Raw genomic sequence first — 16,601 nt, 5'->3', positions numbered from 1 at the left:
ACTCAGCACACTCCTGCACATGCTATATGGCCACACGTGCACTCACTCACACACACGCACACACGCACACGCACACGCACACACATAAAAGGGGAGGCAGTGGGCTGACAGGCACTAAGGGCTTGTGTAAGAGAGAGAGGAAGAGGAAGAGGAGGAGGAGGAGGTGATATGCCTTATAGTGTTTTAGTGTATACAGTAGAACTGAATGCACCCCGTCCACCCCCTGGGAACCAGAGGGGCGGGACGGGGAATGGAACCACTCACACCAGGGTCGAGGCCAATTCACTGTCCACCGCACGCAGTGTGTTCACGCGGACGTTCTCCGCAGAACAGAACCGTACCTGCTCAGGTTCAGGGACACACCGGCGGGAGTGCCCAGTCAAATGTTAAAATCGTAAAAACGTGAAACATGATTGAAGTTGATCTAAAGTGAATTAACGTTGACCCCGATGCGAATGCATGTAATTCCACGGACGTACGCACACACACACACACACACACACACACGGAACAACTCGCACACAAACACGCACTCTTCCTGATTTGGCCTAGAAAAGATGTGTGTGTTGTGAACAGATAATTTGTTGAGGACGCACACACACACACATACAGAGTAACACACACTCACACACCGAGCGCTGGCAGGCCAGGAGGCTGAACGCAACCCGGGGCAACCAGGCAGGTTCTAGATCGCGTCCCCCCGCCTGCTACAGTACGACGTGCTTCCGTTGTATCGCATCTTCAGAAACTCAACATGACTCCATTATTCTGGTGGCTCGGCCATTCTCCCTCTTATTTTTTTTTTTTTTAAAACACTGCACTCGCTTATTCTTCTGCTTTTTTCTTTTCTTCTCTGTTGTTATTTTCTTCCATTTCATATTTAGTTGTTGTTAATTTAAAAACAGCTTTTCCTTAAATTCCCTATTTTGTACCCTTTAGAGTCGATAGACTGTGCAATCTCTTATTGGCAACCGAATTGCTCCATCCAAACGTAAAGAGGAGGAAAAGAAACAAAGAAAGAAACAAACGAGGGCGTCCTTCGTCCGCAGAGGAGGCGCCGGGTGACGCGGTCGGGGGGTGAGTCCCTCCTTCCTCCTCTTCAGGTGAGTGCTTTGTGTTTGGTGAGGGACCCCAGGGGAGTCCTTCTGGCCATCATATGGCTGTCAGCAGGACAGGAAACGGGGAGACTACGGGGGTCAAAGTTCATCTTTCGGTTCTTCCGTAACCATGGCAGCGCCGGCCAACCGCTTCTTCTTTTTTGTACAGCTCACTCGAGGGAAGAGCGTGGGAGTGAGTTTGGAGGAGGAACGAAACGAGAACATAAAACACATGCTGCCTTGGAGAGGAGAACACACAAGCCCTGTCTGGGTGTGTGTACACCGACGTGCACGGACACAGCCCCCCAAACACACACACACACACACACACACACACACGAGTGATAAAAGGCAAAGGATTTTGTAACAGTCACTCTACAGTGTGAAAAATGAGGCGTCTCACTGTGTGAGGGGAAGGTGGGGGAGTGATCAGCAGACGGGGGAGGGCGCGTCTCCCTTTAAGAGAGCGGGTTCTCGTACTGAGAGTTCCTGTCGCCGTCGCTCCTCCCGTCGGAGTCCGTCCCCGGGAGGGGCCGCTCAGGACTCTCCCGCGCCCCTCTTGCATGTCCGTCCTCTTTGAGTCCGGGTTCCTCCACCACCAGCTGACCCCAGCTGCGTGGGTCTTACCCCAGCCCAGGGGGCGCCACTCTGGGCCTGCTGGCTGGCGACGGGGGGGGGGCAGGGAGTGGGGAGAGGTACAGCAGGGCCATGGGCCAGCAGGACAGCTAAGTGCTTTTCTCAGTACAAAAACAACTCAGTTAAAAAAAAGAAAAGAAAGAGACGAGAGACACTCTGGCTCTCGGTTGTTTTTTCGTCTGTTCTTCTTAGTACATCAGTGTATCTTTTGTTTTTTTTACTTCGGGTTCAACAACCGCTCTTTGTTTCTCTCCTCCGTACGGAGAGCGTCGGAGTAATAAAAATGGCTGCTGAGCTTGACTTTGGCTGCGCCCGCCCTCCGGTCCGGTCCGGTCCGAGGGCAGAGCGGGAGGGGGCCATGGGTTAGAGGTCGCGGGGTTACGAGGAGACGAGGTGCGAGACGAGAGAGAGAGAGAGCGTGAGCGAGGGGGGGCGGGAGAGGGAGCTAGAACTCCCACTCTGACGGGTCCTCCTTGCTGGCAGCCTTCTCCAGCCGGTGGATGATGTTATTGAGGTTGGCCGCCTTCTTCTTGCGCAGCGTGTTGTCCCTGGGGTTCCTGGCCGGCCCGGAGGGCGGGATGTTATTACTGGGCCCCGAGCCGCTGGACGACGAGGCCTCCGTGAGGCTGAAGAGGCCCATGCCCGCCGGCCCGCAGCTGGAGCCCGGCGTGCTGCACTCTATCCGGGCCGGGGAGGAACCCGAGGCCCCTGCCTCGGACTCGGCCTCCATGTCGTGGTCCGTGCCCCGTTGATCCTCCTGGCCGGGGCCGAAGCCCTGCCGCGCCGCCTCCACCGTGCCGTCCGACTCAGTGCCGTCGCAGCTGTCCCCCTCCCCCGACTTGGAGCCCCGCAGGGACGGGGACCCCCCCTCGCTGCCGGGCCGGGCCCCCCCGGCCGCCTGGATCTCCTCTATGAAGAGCTCCCGCCGGATACGAGACCTGAACACAGAACGCCGTATCAATACACAGTGTACCTAGATACACACACTAGATACACATACTAGATACATGAGACCTGAACACACTGTATTAATACACACTGTACCTAGATACACACACTGTACCTAGATACACACACTGTACCTAGATACACACACTCTATACACACTGTACCTAGATACATGAGACCTGACCACTGTATTAATACAGACCAGGGGTTTTTCTAGAAAAAAAAAGTAGCAGGGAGCAGACCCCTGCGCAAAGCCGAGGGAGCAACGCGACCGAGGCGGGGGATGGCGTGGAAGGGGGGTCTCCCCCTTCCACGGCGCGAAGCCTTTGAAAAAATAATGATTAAATGGTACATTCTGAGGCTATCTTAGAGAGAAATTCTAGCTCTTGTGGTCATCCTGAAAAACTAAATACTATCAACTTTTGAATGAAGCCTGCCATATTTGGAACAAGCATTGCAACCTTAAATTGCTCTCGCAAAACTCTTGATCAACACTCAGCATTTGTTTATTTCTGTCGTTCATTGAAACCGCTTTGTGCAGAGAGAACTGGAATGGTCTTGTATACTTGCTTAGCATCTTAGCGCCTAGACCAAAAACCCATTCAAATACATAGTAGCTAGCTAGCTAGCTGCTAATAACTTTAACGTTAGCATGTCGACTCGGTCTGGGAAACTCCAATTCGGATCGGAATATTTTTGGAGTAATTATAAGTTATTTGAGGATCAGACACATTGTCAGATGGTGGTGTTGGGATATTTTCGCGGAGAAAAGATCGTTTTGAGAAATAGTGTATGTTGTACAGCCGCATGTAAGTACAGATCCAAGTCTGACAAGTTCAGTCGGCATTTCGGTAGGATGGCGCACGCCGGGAGTATCGGGGCGCAGCGCCCCTGTTCCCTTGTTTAGAAAAAACCCTGCACACTGTCCCTAGATACACACACTGTCCCTAGATACACACACTGTCCCTAGATACACACACTGTACCTAGATACACACACTGTACCTAGATATACACACTGTACCTAGATACATTAGACCTGACCACTGTATACCCACTGTACCTAGATACACACACTGTCCCTAGATACACACACTGTCCCTAGATACACACACTGTCCCTAGATACACACACTGTCCCTAGATACACACACTGTCCCTAGATACACACACTGTCCCTAGATATACACACTGTACCTAGATATACACACTGTACCTAGATATACACACTGTCCCTAGATACACACACTGTCCCTAGATACACACACTGTCCCTAGATATACACACTGTACCTAGATATACACACTGTACCTAGATATACACACTGTACCTAGATACACACACTGTACCTAGATATACACACTGTACCTAGATACATTAGACCTGACCACTGTATTAATACACACTGTACCTAGATACACACACTGTACCTAGATACACACACTGTACCTAGATATACACACTGTACCTAGATATACACACTGTACCTATATACACACACACTGTACCTAGATACATGAGACCTGACCACTGTATTAATACACACTGTACCTAGATACATGAGACCTGACCACTGTATTAATACACACTGTCCCTAGATACATGAGACCTGACCACTGTATTAATACACACTGTCCCTAGATACATGAGACCTGACCACTGTATTAATACACACTGTACCTAGATACATGAGACCTGACCACTGTATTAATACACACTGTACCTAGATACATGAGACCGGACCACTGTATTAATACACACTGTCCCTAGATATACACACTGTACCTAGATACATGAGACCTGACAACACTGTATTAATACACACTGTACCTACATGAGACCTGACCACTGTATTAATACACACTGTACCTAGATACATGAGACCGGACCACTATACACCATGTCCCTAGATATACACACTGTACCTAGATACATGAGACCTGACAACACTGCATTAATACACACTGTACCTACATGAGACCTGACCACTGTATTAATACACACTGTACCTAGATACATGAGACCTGACCACTGTATTAATACACACTGTACCTAGATACAGGACACCTGACCACTGTATTAATATACACTGTACCTAGATACATGAGACCTGACCACTATATTAATACACACTGTGCCTAGATACATGAGACCTGACCACTGTATTAATATACACTGTACCTAGATATACACACTGTACCTAGATACATGAGACCCGAACACAGAACGCTGTATCAATACACACTGTACCTAAATACACGAGACCTGACCACTGTATTAATATACACTGTTCCTAGATACACGAGTTCTGAACACAGAACGCTGTATTAATATACACTGTACCTAGATACATGAGACCTGAGCACACCGTATTAATACACACTATTCCTAGATACATTAGACCTGAAAATAGAACGCCGTATTAATATATACTGTACCTAGATACATGAGACCTGAACTCACTGTATTAATACACACTGTACCTAGGTACATGAGAACTGAACACATAATACAAATACATATTCATACATAGATACACGAGATCTGGCTCCGATTCTATGAGTCACCACATGAATACACATCTATAGACCGACCCAGAGCGCTGGTTGTGTTCAGCCGGACTGGGTTCTATTTAATCTTGTTCTGTAAACCACTGTGTAGCTGTATTTTGAAAAGCACTACACAAAACAACGTTTATAATTATTATAAACGTTATTATCGATCACATCTCTCCGTTACGGGTCATTGTGCACGTAAATATTTAAACACACATCCAAGAGGAATGAAAAAGTATTGCCTTAGCCAATCAGGAGTCATCGGTCGATCCGAATATAAACCACATCGGAAACACACATCCTTTCTAAACCGACCGTGACACAGCGCTCAGCCCGGTTAACACCCCCCCTACCCACTGCCAGGCTGACCTGTAGTTGTGGAACCAGTTGATGACGGTACTGGTCTTCAGGTTGAGCTGGGAGGCCAGCTCCTCGATGGTCTTGGGGGAGGGGTAGGGCTTCTGTTGGTAGGCCCTCTTCAGCGCCTCCTTCTCCTCCGGCCCCAGCACCACCCGGGGCTTCTTCAGGTGCTGCTGCTGGTGGTGGTGGTGGTGGTGCTGCTGCTGCTGCTGCTGGGGCCCGCCCCCAGGGCTCTGGGAGCCCTGGAGGAAGTCCGGCCCCATGGCCCCGCCCACGTCCACCGAGTGGGCGTCGCTCAGGGAGCTCAGACGCCGCTTCATGTAGGCTGGAACACAGAAGAACCACCGCCATCGTTAGAGTCACATGGAGGGCCGTTTATCAGACGCTTGGTAGAGTAGAGTCGGTAGAGTGAACGGCTGGTCATGGTCCCACGTTCACGCCACGCAAGGGGGTTACGGACCCCTTGCGGACCCTCCTTGCGTCCACCGCAAGGGCCGGACGTACCCCTCCCATAAACTACCGTCGAGGCGACGCAGCCGCAAGGGCTGTGATCGGTCCGCTCACTAATACACGACGCAGAACCATAAAGGTTCACGACTGCGTTGAAGCGTCTGCGTGGCCGTTGCGTTGCGGGAACGTGGGACCATAATCAGCCCTTAACAATCGCTAGGTTAACCCATTCCCCGTAGACAACACAGATAGCTAGGGTAAGATGTTATACAATACCAAGTACAGTTTTTAAGCGCAAGGACATACAATATACAATAAGTGCGTAAGAGGGGAGTGGGGGGGGGGTAAGGAGAGGGGCTACGCCGAGTCTAGGTGAACTCGGAACAAGTGAGTCTTGATAGGAACTTGTTCTCTAGTTTGACTGTTTGTTGACACAGGGCGGTGATTCAGAAGCAGGTAGCTTTGGATCCACTGGCTTTGGATAACAGCATCTGCTCGATGACTGAATGTAATCTTCGAAACAAGCCTCGCATTGGAACAACGCGGTCACATCATCCTCCGCCACTAGATGGCAGTAGAGCCCCACTCTTCGGATCAGACAAAGAAAGTATCTTCGGAACACAGCGCCGTTTGTTGACCATCGCGGCCTCACCAATACGACTCGGAAACTAACAGCTGGTGGCGTCCGTGCATATAGTTGACATTCTCTAAACACTAAATTCGTGCTGCTGGTTATTCTAAATGTTGCGGTGGAAAAAGCCCTCGGAACAAGGTTAGATCACGGAGTTGAGCCCCCAGGCCGGCGGAGGGGGTGGGGGGGGGGGGGGGGGGGGGGGGTAAACCGACACCGAGCGAGAGGTCAGAGCCGGCCTCGGCCGCCCGTGCCTTTCCTGCGGGCCGGTCCGCGGGCGGGGAGTGTTCCCAACGCTCTCCTGATGAAATCACGGAGGGGTCAATGAACTCTGATGAAGTTGAATGGGAGAGGGAGAGGAGGAGGAGGAGGAGGAGGAGGTGGTGGTGGTGTGGTAACAGCCCCGCCAGCCACTGCTGGTAAGGTCATGATGTGTTTTATTTCCACCCTTGTGCCGGGGCTCGCTATCAGGAGGCTAAACTGATCCTGGGTCCCTCGGCTGCACTCCTATTGGCCGCCCGGGTCACATGTTTAACGGCTGCTCTGTGTGCTGGGAGGTAAAGGGGCGGAGTCCTGGTCCTCAATAGACTGAAGTCCCGCCTCTGAGGCTCCGGTTCCCTCGGTCAAATGTCCAATGGAGAGTTTGTTACGCACCATCATTCAGGAACGCTGTGTTATTTCCCAAAGACATTTGACCGAGGGAACCAGGAGCCTCGGAGGCGGGACTTCTTCTTCAGAGGTCTACACATGTGAGGTACCGAGCAGCACGGCGCCCGCGGCGCGCGCCGAGCTAACGCTCAGACAGGGGGACGGCCGCTCGCGGACGCGGTTGATTAGGATGTTGATGATGACGGTGATGAAGAGTGCTGATGAGTATGAGTAATCGCCCCCCCCCCCCACCCGGCGGCGAACCTCTAGCTGTCACATCTCATATCACGCGTGATGCCTGCGCGGGCGATGGGGACTGACATCCCGCGAGGACGCCACACACACGCCGTCCTGTCCTGCTCTCGGGGTCAGGGCGTGCGTGGCTAATGGACAGGCGGCGGCCGACATGGACCCGCCCGCTGCTGGGGGGGGGGGGCCCGGTGGACAGGGGTCAGGGTTCTGTTGCCTGGTGCCTGGGGTTCTGTTCCCTGGTATCAGGAGGTTCAGTTCCCTGGTATCAGGAGGTTCAGTTCCCTGTTACCGGGGTTTGTTCCCTGGTATCGGGGGTTCTGTTCCCTGGTATCGGGGGTTCTGTTCCCTGGTATCGGGGGTTCTGTTCCCTGGTATCGGGGGTTCTGTTCCCTGGTATCGGGGGTTCAGTTCCCTTGTATCAGGGGTTTGTACCCTGGTATCAGAGGTTCAGTTCCCTGGTATCGGGGTTCAGTTCCCTGGTATCAGGGGTTCAGTTCCCTGGTATCAGGGGTTCAGTTCCCTGGTATCAGGGGTTCTGTTCCCTGGTATCAGGGGTTCAGTTCCCTGGTATCAGGGGTTTGTTCCCTGGTATCAGGGGTTCAGTTCCCTGGTATCAGGGGTTCAGTTCCCTGGTATCAGAGGTTCAGTTCCCTGGTATCGGGGATCAGTTCCCTGGTATCGGGGGTTCAGTTCCCTGGTATCGGGGGTTTTGTTCCCTGGTATCGGGGGTTCTTTCCCTGGTATCGGGGGTTTGTTCCCTGGTATCGGGGGTTTGTTCCCTGGTATCAGGGGTTCAGTTCCCTGGTATCAGGGGTTCAGTTCCCTGGTATCAGGGGTTCAGTTCCCTGGTATCAGGGCTTTGTTCCCTGGTATCAGGGGTTCTGTTCCCTGGTATCAGGGGTTCTGTTCCCTGGTATCAGGGGTTCAGTTCCCTGGTATCAGGGGTTCAGTTCCCTGGTATCAGGGGTTTGTTCCCTGGTATCAGGGGTTCAGTTCCCTGGTATCAGGGGTTTGTTCCCTGGTATCAGGGGTTCAGTTCCCTGGTATCAGGGGTTTGTTCCCTGGTATCAGGGGTTCAGTTCCCTGGTATCAGGGGTTCAGTTCCCTGGTATCAGGGGTTTGTTCCCTGGTATCAGGGGTTCAGTTCCCTGGTATCGGGGGGTTCTGTTCCCTGGTATCGGGGTTCAGTTCCCTGTTACCGGGGTTTGTTCCCTAGTGTCCGGTACCTGCCGTCCTCCTCTGCTAACCGGACCGTACCCGTTTCGTCTCCTATTTAGTAGAGATGTTCCGGTACCATTTCTTCCTTCCCGATACCAATTCAGACTCCTGACCTTGAGTATCGGCCGATCCCGACTATATTCCGATACAGCCTCTAGCGTCGTGACTGCTAACAGCATTGTTCTTATTGAAGGGTTATCTTACGGTGATAGCAATGGTCGGTTCACTTACTGCCTACATTTTATTTTTTTCAGAACTAGATCATTTCTGATCATCAATCATCGATTGTGATGTTCTCTGCCCTTGTATGAAATGGTTTCTCATGATGGTATCGTATCGCATGGACTTGCGTACTCACCGATACCCGATACCCTGTTTTAGGAAGCATCGGAAGAATTTTCGAGACTGGTATCGGTATCGGAACAGCGCTGCTATCGAGCGAGGCGTTGATCGACCTAAACTGACTCCAGATGCATGCGCTACAGGAGCATGCATACCAGGGGAACGCTGGACATCGAACCCACAACCTCTCAGCTGGGAGCAGGACCCCCCCGGCGCCCTTCCCCCCTCCCCCGTGCCGACCTGTGACCCCACCCACCTTTCTTCTCCAGGCGCTTCATGTCCATGAGCTTCTCCACGCTGTGCGGGTCCTGCAGCCACAGCTGCATGCGGACGAAGGGCTCCCTGCCCTTCAGGCTCAGCTTGTGCCAGGGCTTGGGCCGGGCCAGCAGGTCGGACACCGAGCCCTGGGTCAGCCCCAGGATGCTCTCCCCGAACAGACGCTGACCTGTAGGGGGGGGGGGGGGGGGGCATGGAGGTCAGGGAGGTGTGACTGGACCGAACCAGGCTGTAAAACAAGCCGTAGAGTAACCGGTGCTCTGTGTGCGTGCACCTGTCCTGGGGCTAGGGATGGAGACTAGTACGATATGTGGATCTTTAACATCTTCTCATTGTGGCCAAGGCCTTCTGTATATCGTCCCTGACAAATAGACAGTCCCCTGTCGTACCTAACCCTGTGCCGTGTTCCAATATCCATACTATCCGTACTTACTAGCCTACGTTTGAGTACGTAGGGCGTTCCGATTCAGATCAGGCGAAAATAAGTGTACTGAAAGGACCCGGATGGTGTACTCAAAACGGTCAAATCGCGAAGTGTGTGGCGATGTACACTTTTCGTACTCAACGGCAGCCATCTTAGCTACGTAGCGGAAGAGGGCGGAGCCAAAGACGGCGCATTTTCCACACAGCCTGCATTAATAGAGTCATTTTGTAGTTTTTATAGCTTTTTATAGCTGCTAGGCGTAAAGAGTTCACCGTTCAAAGCGGGATGTTTATTGCGGCGGTCAGTGCACCACGGAGTATTCGATTTGGAACAACACTGACATCTGAAAATGAGCGCACTTAGTGAGTGCGGAGAGTGTACTACGTTTAAGTGTACTCATGGAAGTATGGATATGGGAACACGGCCCTGGTGACCCTTATTTGAGGGGCCAATGCCGATACTAAGATAAGGGGCTTGAGAAGGTGTAGAGGGGCGGGGGGGGGGGGGGGGGTGCTCACCGAGGTTGTTGTCGGTCAGCACCTCCTTGACCTTCTTGGTGATGACGTAGGTGTCCAGCTCCGGGGACATGGCCACCATCTCCTGGATGCTGAGGGCCGAGTGGGGCCCCGGGAGAGGTAGGGGGGTCCCGGGCTGGGACTCCCCGCCCGACGGCTCCTCGGAGGGGGGCTTGGCGCCGGAGGACTGGGGCGCCAGCGGGTCCCCCGGCAGGCCGTTCACCGACTCCTCCGCTGAGCTCAGGGGCGACTCGGGGGCGGGGCTACAGCTGGCCGACGTCTTGGGCGTTCCCTCTGGGGGCGAGAGGAAGAGGAGGATGAGGAGGAGGAGGAGGAGGAGGAGGAGGAAGGACGAGGAGGAGGAGGAAGAGGAGGAAGATGATGAGGAGGAACAGGACGAGGTGGAGGAAGAGGAGGAGGAGGAGGATGAAGAGGACCAGGAAGAGGAGGAGGAGGACCAGGACGAGGAAGAGGAGGATGTGGAGGAAGAGGAGGAGGAGGATGAAGAGGAGGACCTGGACGAGGAAGAGGAACAGGATGGGGATGAGGAAGAGGAGGGGGAGGAGGAACAGGAGGAGGAGGAGGAGGAGGAAGAGGAGGAGGGGGAGGAGGATGAGGAGAAGGAGAAGGATGAGGAGGAGGACCAGGAGGAAGAGGAGGGGGAGGAGGAAGAGGAAGATGATGAGGAGAAGGAGAAGGATGAGGAGGAGGACCAGGAGGAAGAGGAGGGGGAGGAGGAAGAGGAAGATGATGAGGAGGAGGAGGAGGAACAGGAGGAGGAAGATGAGGAGAAGGAACAGGAGGAGGAAGAGGAAGATGAGAAGGACCAGGAGGAAGAATAAGATGATGAGGAGGAGGATGTGGAGGAGGAGGATGAGGAGGAAGAGGCAGACGAGGAGGACGAGGATGAGGAAGACGAGGATGAGGAGGAGGAGGAGGAGGACGGCCGGGCTGAAAGCGGCGAGGAAGCCCCCCCGCGCGGTGTGCGTTTCACTCAACGCAAACAACGACAAGCGATCCTATTAGCTGTAATAGCACGGCTTTAATTGAATAAGCAGCGATCTGGCGTCTGTGACACCAAGCCAGCCGCTGATTAACAGGAACAGTGGAGCCGCTAATTTCTCTCTTTCTGTATAGCAGGGAGCTTTCTGTCTGCTGTCCCCCCCCCCCCCCCCCCCCCCCCCCCCCCCCCCCCACAGCAGAGCGCGCAGCAGGCTGGAACAGAGCAGTCATGAGGAGCTGTCAGTGTACATTAGCTGCTGTTTACACCCCCAGAGAGAAAGAGAAACACATGCAGGCATGCATGTACACACACACACACACACATACTGACACACTCACACACACACATACTGACACACGCACACACACATACTGACACACACTGACACATGCACACACACACTGACACACACAAGCACACTGACACGCATACACACTGACAGACAGACACACACACACACACACACACACTGACACGCATACATACTTACGCAGCCACAAATACCCCCACACACATACACAAGACACACACTAATGCACGCACGCACACAAACACAAACACTAAAAGACACGCATACCCACATTCACACTAAAGCACGCACGCACACATTAACACAGACACAAAACGCACACGTATGCAGACTCACACACATACACACACAGACACACACACACACCATCTGGTGCTGCAACACTAGCTCGTCTATGACATGACAAACCAGCAGCTTGCTAGCTGACACAGCCACAGCACTGAGGAGGAGGAAGAGGAGGAGGAGGTGAGGGTGTGCGTGTGCACGAGTGTGTGTGTGTGTGTGTGTGTGCATGCGTGTGTACAGAGGAGTGCAGGACTGGTAAAGCAGCAAGGTTTTATTGAGTATTGCGTGGGAGTGGAAGTGAGAATTAGCCGCCGCAGTCACCCTATGCTAGACGGGCTAATAACTATGATGATTGTAACGGCAATGGACGGTCGGGACAGCCCGGTGCGCCGGTGCGCTGGCCGTACCTTGGTGGTGCGGCTGCTGAGCCTGCGTGTTCTGGCCCTGGTCGCCGTTGAGCCACAGCTGCATGCGGAGGTACGGCTCTCTGCTCCTCTGACTCGGCTTGTTCCACTGCCGGGGTCGGCTCAGGCCGTCGCTGAGGATTCCCTGGAACAACACGCGCGCGTTAGACTCGAGCCCGCCCACGCCGGGCAGTGCCCCCCCCTTGGCCCCACGGGGGGACGACGGAGCAGCCGGGGCCCCTCCCAGGTCCTCACCTCTTTGGAGTCCTCGGGGGTGTGCCCGTCCTCCCCCGTCTGCAGGGACACGCTCCTCCGGGGGTCCCCGTGCATGTTGCTCCACCACTGCTCCCTCCAGTGGCCCCCGCCACCCCCGGAGCGGGGCTGCGCGCCCTCCGAGCCCCGGCGCAGGGCCCCGTCGGCGGGCGACTCGGCCCCCGAGGAGCCCCGGTGCTCCCGCTTCACGGAGCCGGCGCTGAAGTCCAGGACGGGGGAGGGCGAGGTGGGCGAGGAGGAGGCGGCCACGCGGGGGCCGCCGCCCCCCGGGGCCTTCTTCAGCGACAGCGCCAGCGGGTTGTAGGGCGGCAGCGTGGCGGCCAGCGGCGAGCCCATGAAGTCCCGCTGGTGGGAGAGCGAGGACAGGGAGGAGGACGAGGAGGAGGAGGCCTTGAGGAGCGGCTCCAGCGCGGCCTGCTGCGCCTCCATCTCCCGCCGCGCCTGCTCCAGGATGGAGCGGATGGCCTCGTCGGAGCCGCTGCTCACGCCCCCGCCGCCGCCCTTCAGACCGCCGTAGGACGGGGGCCCGTGGGACAGGTCTGGGGGAGAGAGGGGGTCAGGGGGAGAGAGGGGAGGGTCACCCGGGAGGCTCATCGTGTAGCGTCTTATCCTAGCTATCTCTGTTGTGTTCGGGGAATGGGTTAACCTAGTGATAGTTAGTGCTTGGCACTGTTCTATGAACATCGTTACGGTACCGACAGAGATATATTGTTGTTTCTCTTTATTCTGACAAATGTACTTATTGTAAGTCTCTTTGGATGTAAGCTGACGCTTACATCACATTTGTCAGAATAAACACAATAAACACATTTGTCAGAATAAAGAGAAACAACAATATATGTAGATGTGAATGTCATGTTGCCCTTGGAGGAGGCGCCGTGTCGGGAAGCTTGTGGAGCCGGGAAACTCACCGGCCTTCTGCACCTGCAGCTCCCTCTTGGCCTGCTCCAGGATGGACTTGATCGCCTCGTCCGAGCTGGCCTCTGGGGTTCGAACCCGGGCCGTGATGTTGCCTGAAGAGGGAGGGAGAGAGGGGGAGAGGGGGAGAGGGGGAGAGAGGGAGAGAGGGGGAGGCAGCCCGTGTTAAAACACAAAGACGCCCTTTATCTTCACGACATGTGAACAGCCGCTTCCGACGCCACAACACGGTACGACAGAGCTGTGCTGCGGCAGAGCCCGGCGGGGGGGGCTCGCAGTGTGACCCCCGCTCTAGCGTCAACACATGCACGCGAGCTGGGAGCCTCACGCCGCAAGGCGCTAGCCACCGAATAAAAAGAGAAACGGGCCATAAAGTCCCCGACAGAAGATGGAGCTCCTCTGACGTCAGCCTCGCCCGCAGTGTGCCCCCCCCCCGCCCCGACACGGTCTCACAAGCACAGCTTTATGGCAAACACATCGACACCACAAAGACACACACTGACAGGCACAAACAACTGGTACACAGGGGACACACACACACACACACACACACACACACGCACACAGGGGTACACGTCACCCAGACACAGAGGCATGCCAGGCGACAGAGCGTGCGGGCGGGGCACGGCGGCCGGGGGACACACCTGGGTGGGAGGGGGCCTCAGAGTGGGCTCTCCGCTTCGGGACGTCCTGAAACACTCTGCTAAGCTGGGGCTGGCCTGAGCCCTCTGTTAGGAACAACACACAGCGCGTTACTGCGGGGCCCCTCTGTGGCCCCTCTATACGCTGTGTGGCCCCTCTATACGCTGTGTGGCCCCTCTATACGCTGTGTGGCCCCTCTATACGCTGTGTGGCCCCTCTATACGCTGTGTGGCCCCTCTATACGCCCTGTGGCCCCTCTATACGCTGTGTGGCCCCTCTATACGCTGTGTGGCCCCTCTATACCCTCTGTGGCCCCTCTATACGTTGTGTGGCCCCTCTTTATGCTGTGTGGCCCCTCTGTACCCTCTGTGCCCCTCTATACGCTGTGTGGCCCCTCTATACGCTGTGTGGCCCCTCTATACACCCTGTGGCCCCTCTATACGCTGTGTGGCCCCTCTACACGCTGTGTGGCCCCTCTTTACCCTCTGTGGCCCCTCTATACGCTGTGTGGCCCCTCTATACCCTCTGTGGCCCCTCTATACGCTGTGTGGCCCCTCTATACGCTGTGTGGCCCCTCTATGCGCTGTAGGGCCCCTCTATACGCTGTGTGGCCCCTCTATACGCTGTAGGGCCCCTCTATACGCTGTGTGGCCCCTCTATACACCCCGTGGCCCCTCTACACGCTGTGTGGCCCCTCTATCCCCTCTATACGCTGTGTGGCCCCTCTATACACCCCGTGGCCCCTCTACACGCTGTGTGGCCCCTCTATACCCTCTGTGGCCCCTCTATACGCTGTAGGGCCCCTCTATACGCTGTGTGGCCCCTCTATACACCCCGTGGCCCCTCTATACGCTGTGTGGCCCCTCTACACCCCGTGGCCCCTCTATACGCCGTGTGGCCCCTCTATACCCTGTGGCCCTCTATACGCTGTGTGGCCCCTCTATACCCTCTGTGGCCCCTCTATACGCCATGTGGCCCCTCTATACCCTGTGGCCCCCCTATACGCTGTGTGGCCCCTCTATACCCTGTGGCCCCTCTATACACTCTGTGGCCCCTCTATACGCTGTGTGGCCCCTCTATACCCTGTGTGGCCCCTCTATACCCTGTGTGGCCCCTCTATACCCTGTGTGGCCCCTCTATACACTGTGTGGCCCCTCTATACCCTCTGTGGCCCCTTTATACGCTGTGTGGCCCCTCTATACGCTAGGGCCCCTGTATACACTGTGTGGCCCCTCTATACCCTGTCTGGCCCCTCTATACCCTGTCTGGCCCCTCTATACCCTCTGTGGCCCCTCTATACCCTGTCTGGCCCCTCTATACCCTGTCTGGCCCCTCTATACCCTGTATGGCCCCTCTATACCCTGTATGGCCCCTCTATACCCTGTCTGGCCCCTCTATACGCTGTGTGGCCCCTAATTACAATCTGTGGCCCCTCTATACGCTGTGTGGCCCCTCTATACACTAGGGCCCCTGTATACGCTGTGTGGCCCCTCTACACCCCGTGGCTCTCTATACCCTCTATGGCCCCTCTTTACGCTGTGTGGCCCCTCTATACGCTGTGTGGCCCCTCTATACGCTGTGTGGGCCCTCTATACGCTGTTTGGGCCCTCTATACCCTCTGTGGCCCCTCTATACGCTGTGTGGCCCCTCTATATGCTGTGTGGCCCCTCTATACGCTGTGTGGCCCCTCTGTGGCCCCTCTATATGCTGTGTGGCCCCTCTATACACTGTGTGGCCACTCTATACGCTGTGTGGCCCCTCTATACCCTCTGTGGCCCCTCTATACGCTGTGTGGCCCCTCTATACGCTGTGTGGCCCCTCTATACCCTCTGTGGCCCCTCTATACCCTCTGTGGCCCCTCTATACGCTGTGTGGCCCCTCTATACCCTCTGTGGCCCCTCTATACGCTGTGTGGCCCCTCTATACGCTGTGTGGCCCCTCTATACCCTCTGTGGCCCCTCTATACGCTGTGTGGCCCCTCTATACGCTGTGTGGCCCCTCTATACGCTGTGTGGCCCCTCTATACGCTGTGTGGCCCCTCTATACTCTATTCTTTCCGTCTTTTAACTCGCCTCGCATAAGCAGTCCCACCGGGGTGGGACTGCTCCCCTCTACCGAGCGGAGCAGACGTGCCCGTGGTTACGCCGACGTGCCGGTGGTTACGCCGAGCGCGGCGGCCCCGCGAGGCCCCGAGACGCGGCCCCGTGTCAGTGCCTCCGAGATCTCCCTCCATCACAAACGCCGTGATGCGTTAACCAAAGCAGGAGCCGGCTAATCGAATCCCCCCGCCGTTAAACGGTGCCCCCCCCCCCCCCCTGCCCCCCCAGGGTCAATACCATGGATCGGTGAAAGGTTTCAGTATGGATCGGGGGGGGCCCCCGGGGTCGGTGTGTGACTAGGCCCTCGCTCAGAGCAC

At 55.5% G+C, this 16,601-nt stretch overlaps 1 protein-coding gene across 1 annotated transcript in view; it reads right to left on the bottom strand.

Annotated features, from left to right (window-relative positions):
• Positions 1–771: 771 nt before the first annotated feature.
• The window catches only part of cux1b (cut-like homeobox 1b), a 56,268-nt gene continuing 40,438 nt past the window's right edge, over positions 772–16,601 (bottom strand). The window contains 8 exon segments of the mRNA XM_030380831.1: positions 772–2,671; positions 5,604–5,919; positions 9,392–9,580; positions 10,354–10,644; positions 12,356–12,497; positions 12,608–13,164; positions 13,537–13,638; positions 14,188–14,271. Of these exon segments, the coding sequence (XP_030236691.1) occupies positions 2,179–2,671; positions 5,604–5,919; positions 9,392–9,580; positions 10,354–10,644; positions 12,356–12,497; positions 12,608–13,164; positions 13,537–13,638; positions 14,188–14,271 (2,174 nt within the window). The 3' untranslated portion in view covers positions 772–2,178.

The sequence above is a fragment of the Gadus morhua genome, chromosome 16, assembly GCF_902167405.1.
Source record: "Gadus morhua chromosome 16, gadMor3.0, whole genome shotgun sequence".
In the NCBI taxonomy this organism is placed as follows: Eukaryota; Metazoa; Chordata; class Actinopteri; order Gadiformes; family Gadidae; genus Gadus; species Gadus morhua.
Note: the sequence above shows the minus strand (reverse complement) of the source record. Positions and strands in the feature narration are given on the sequence as shown.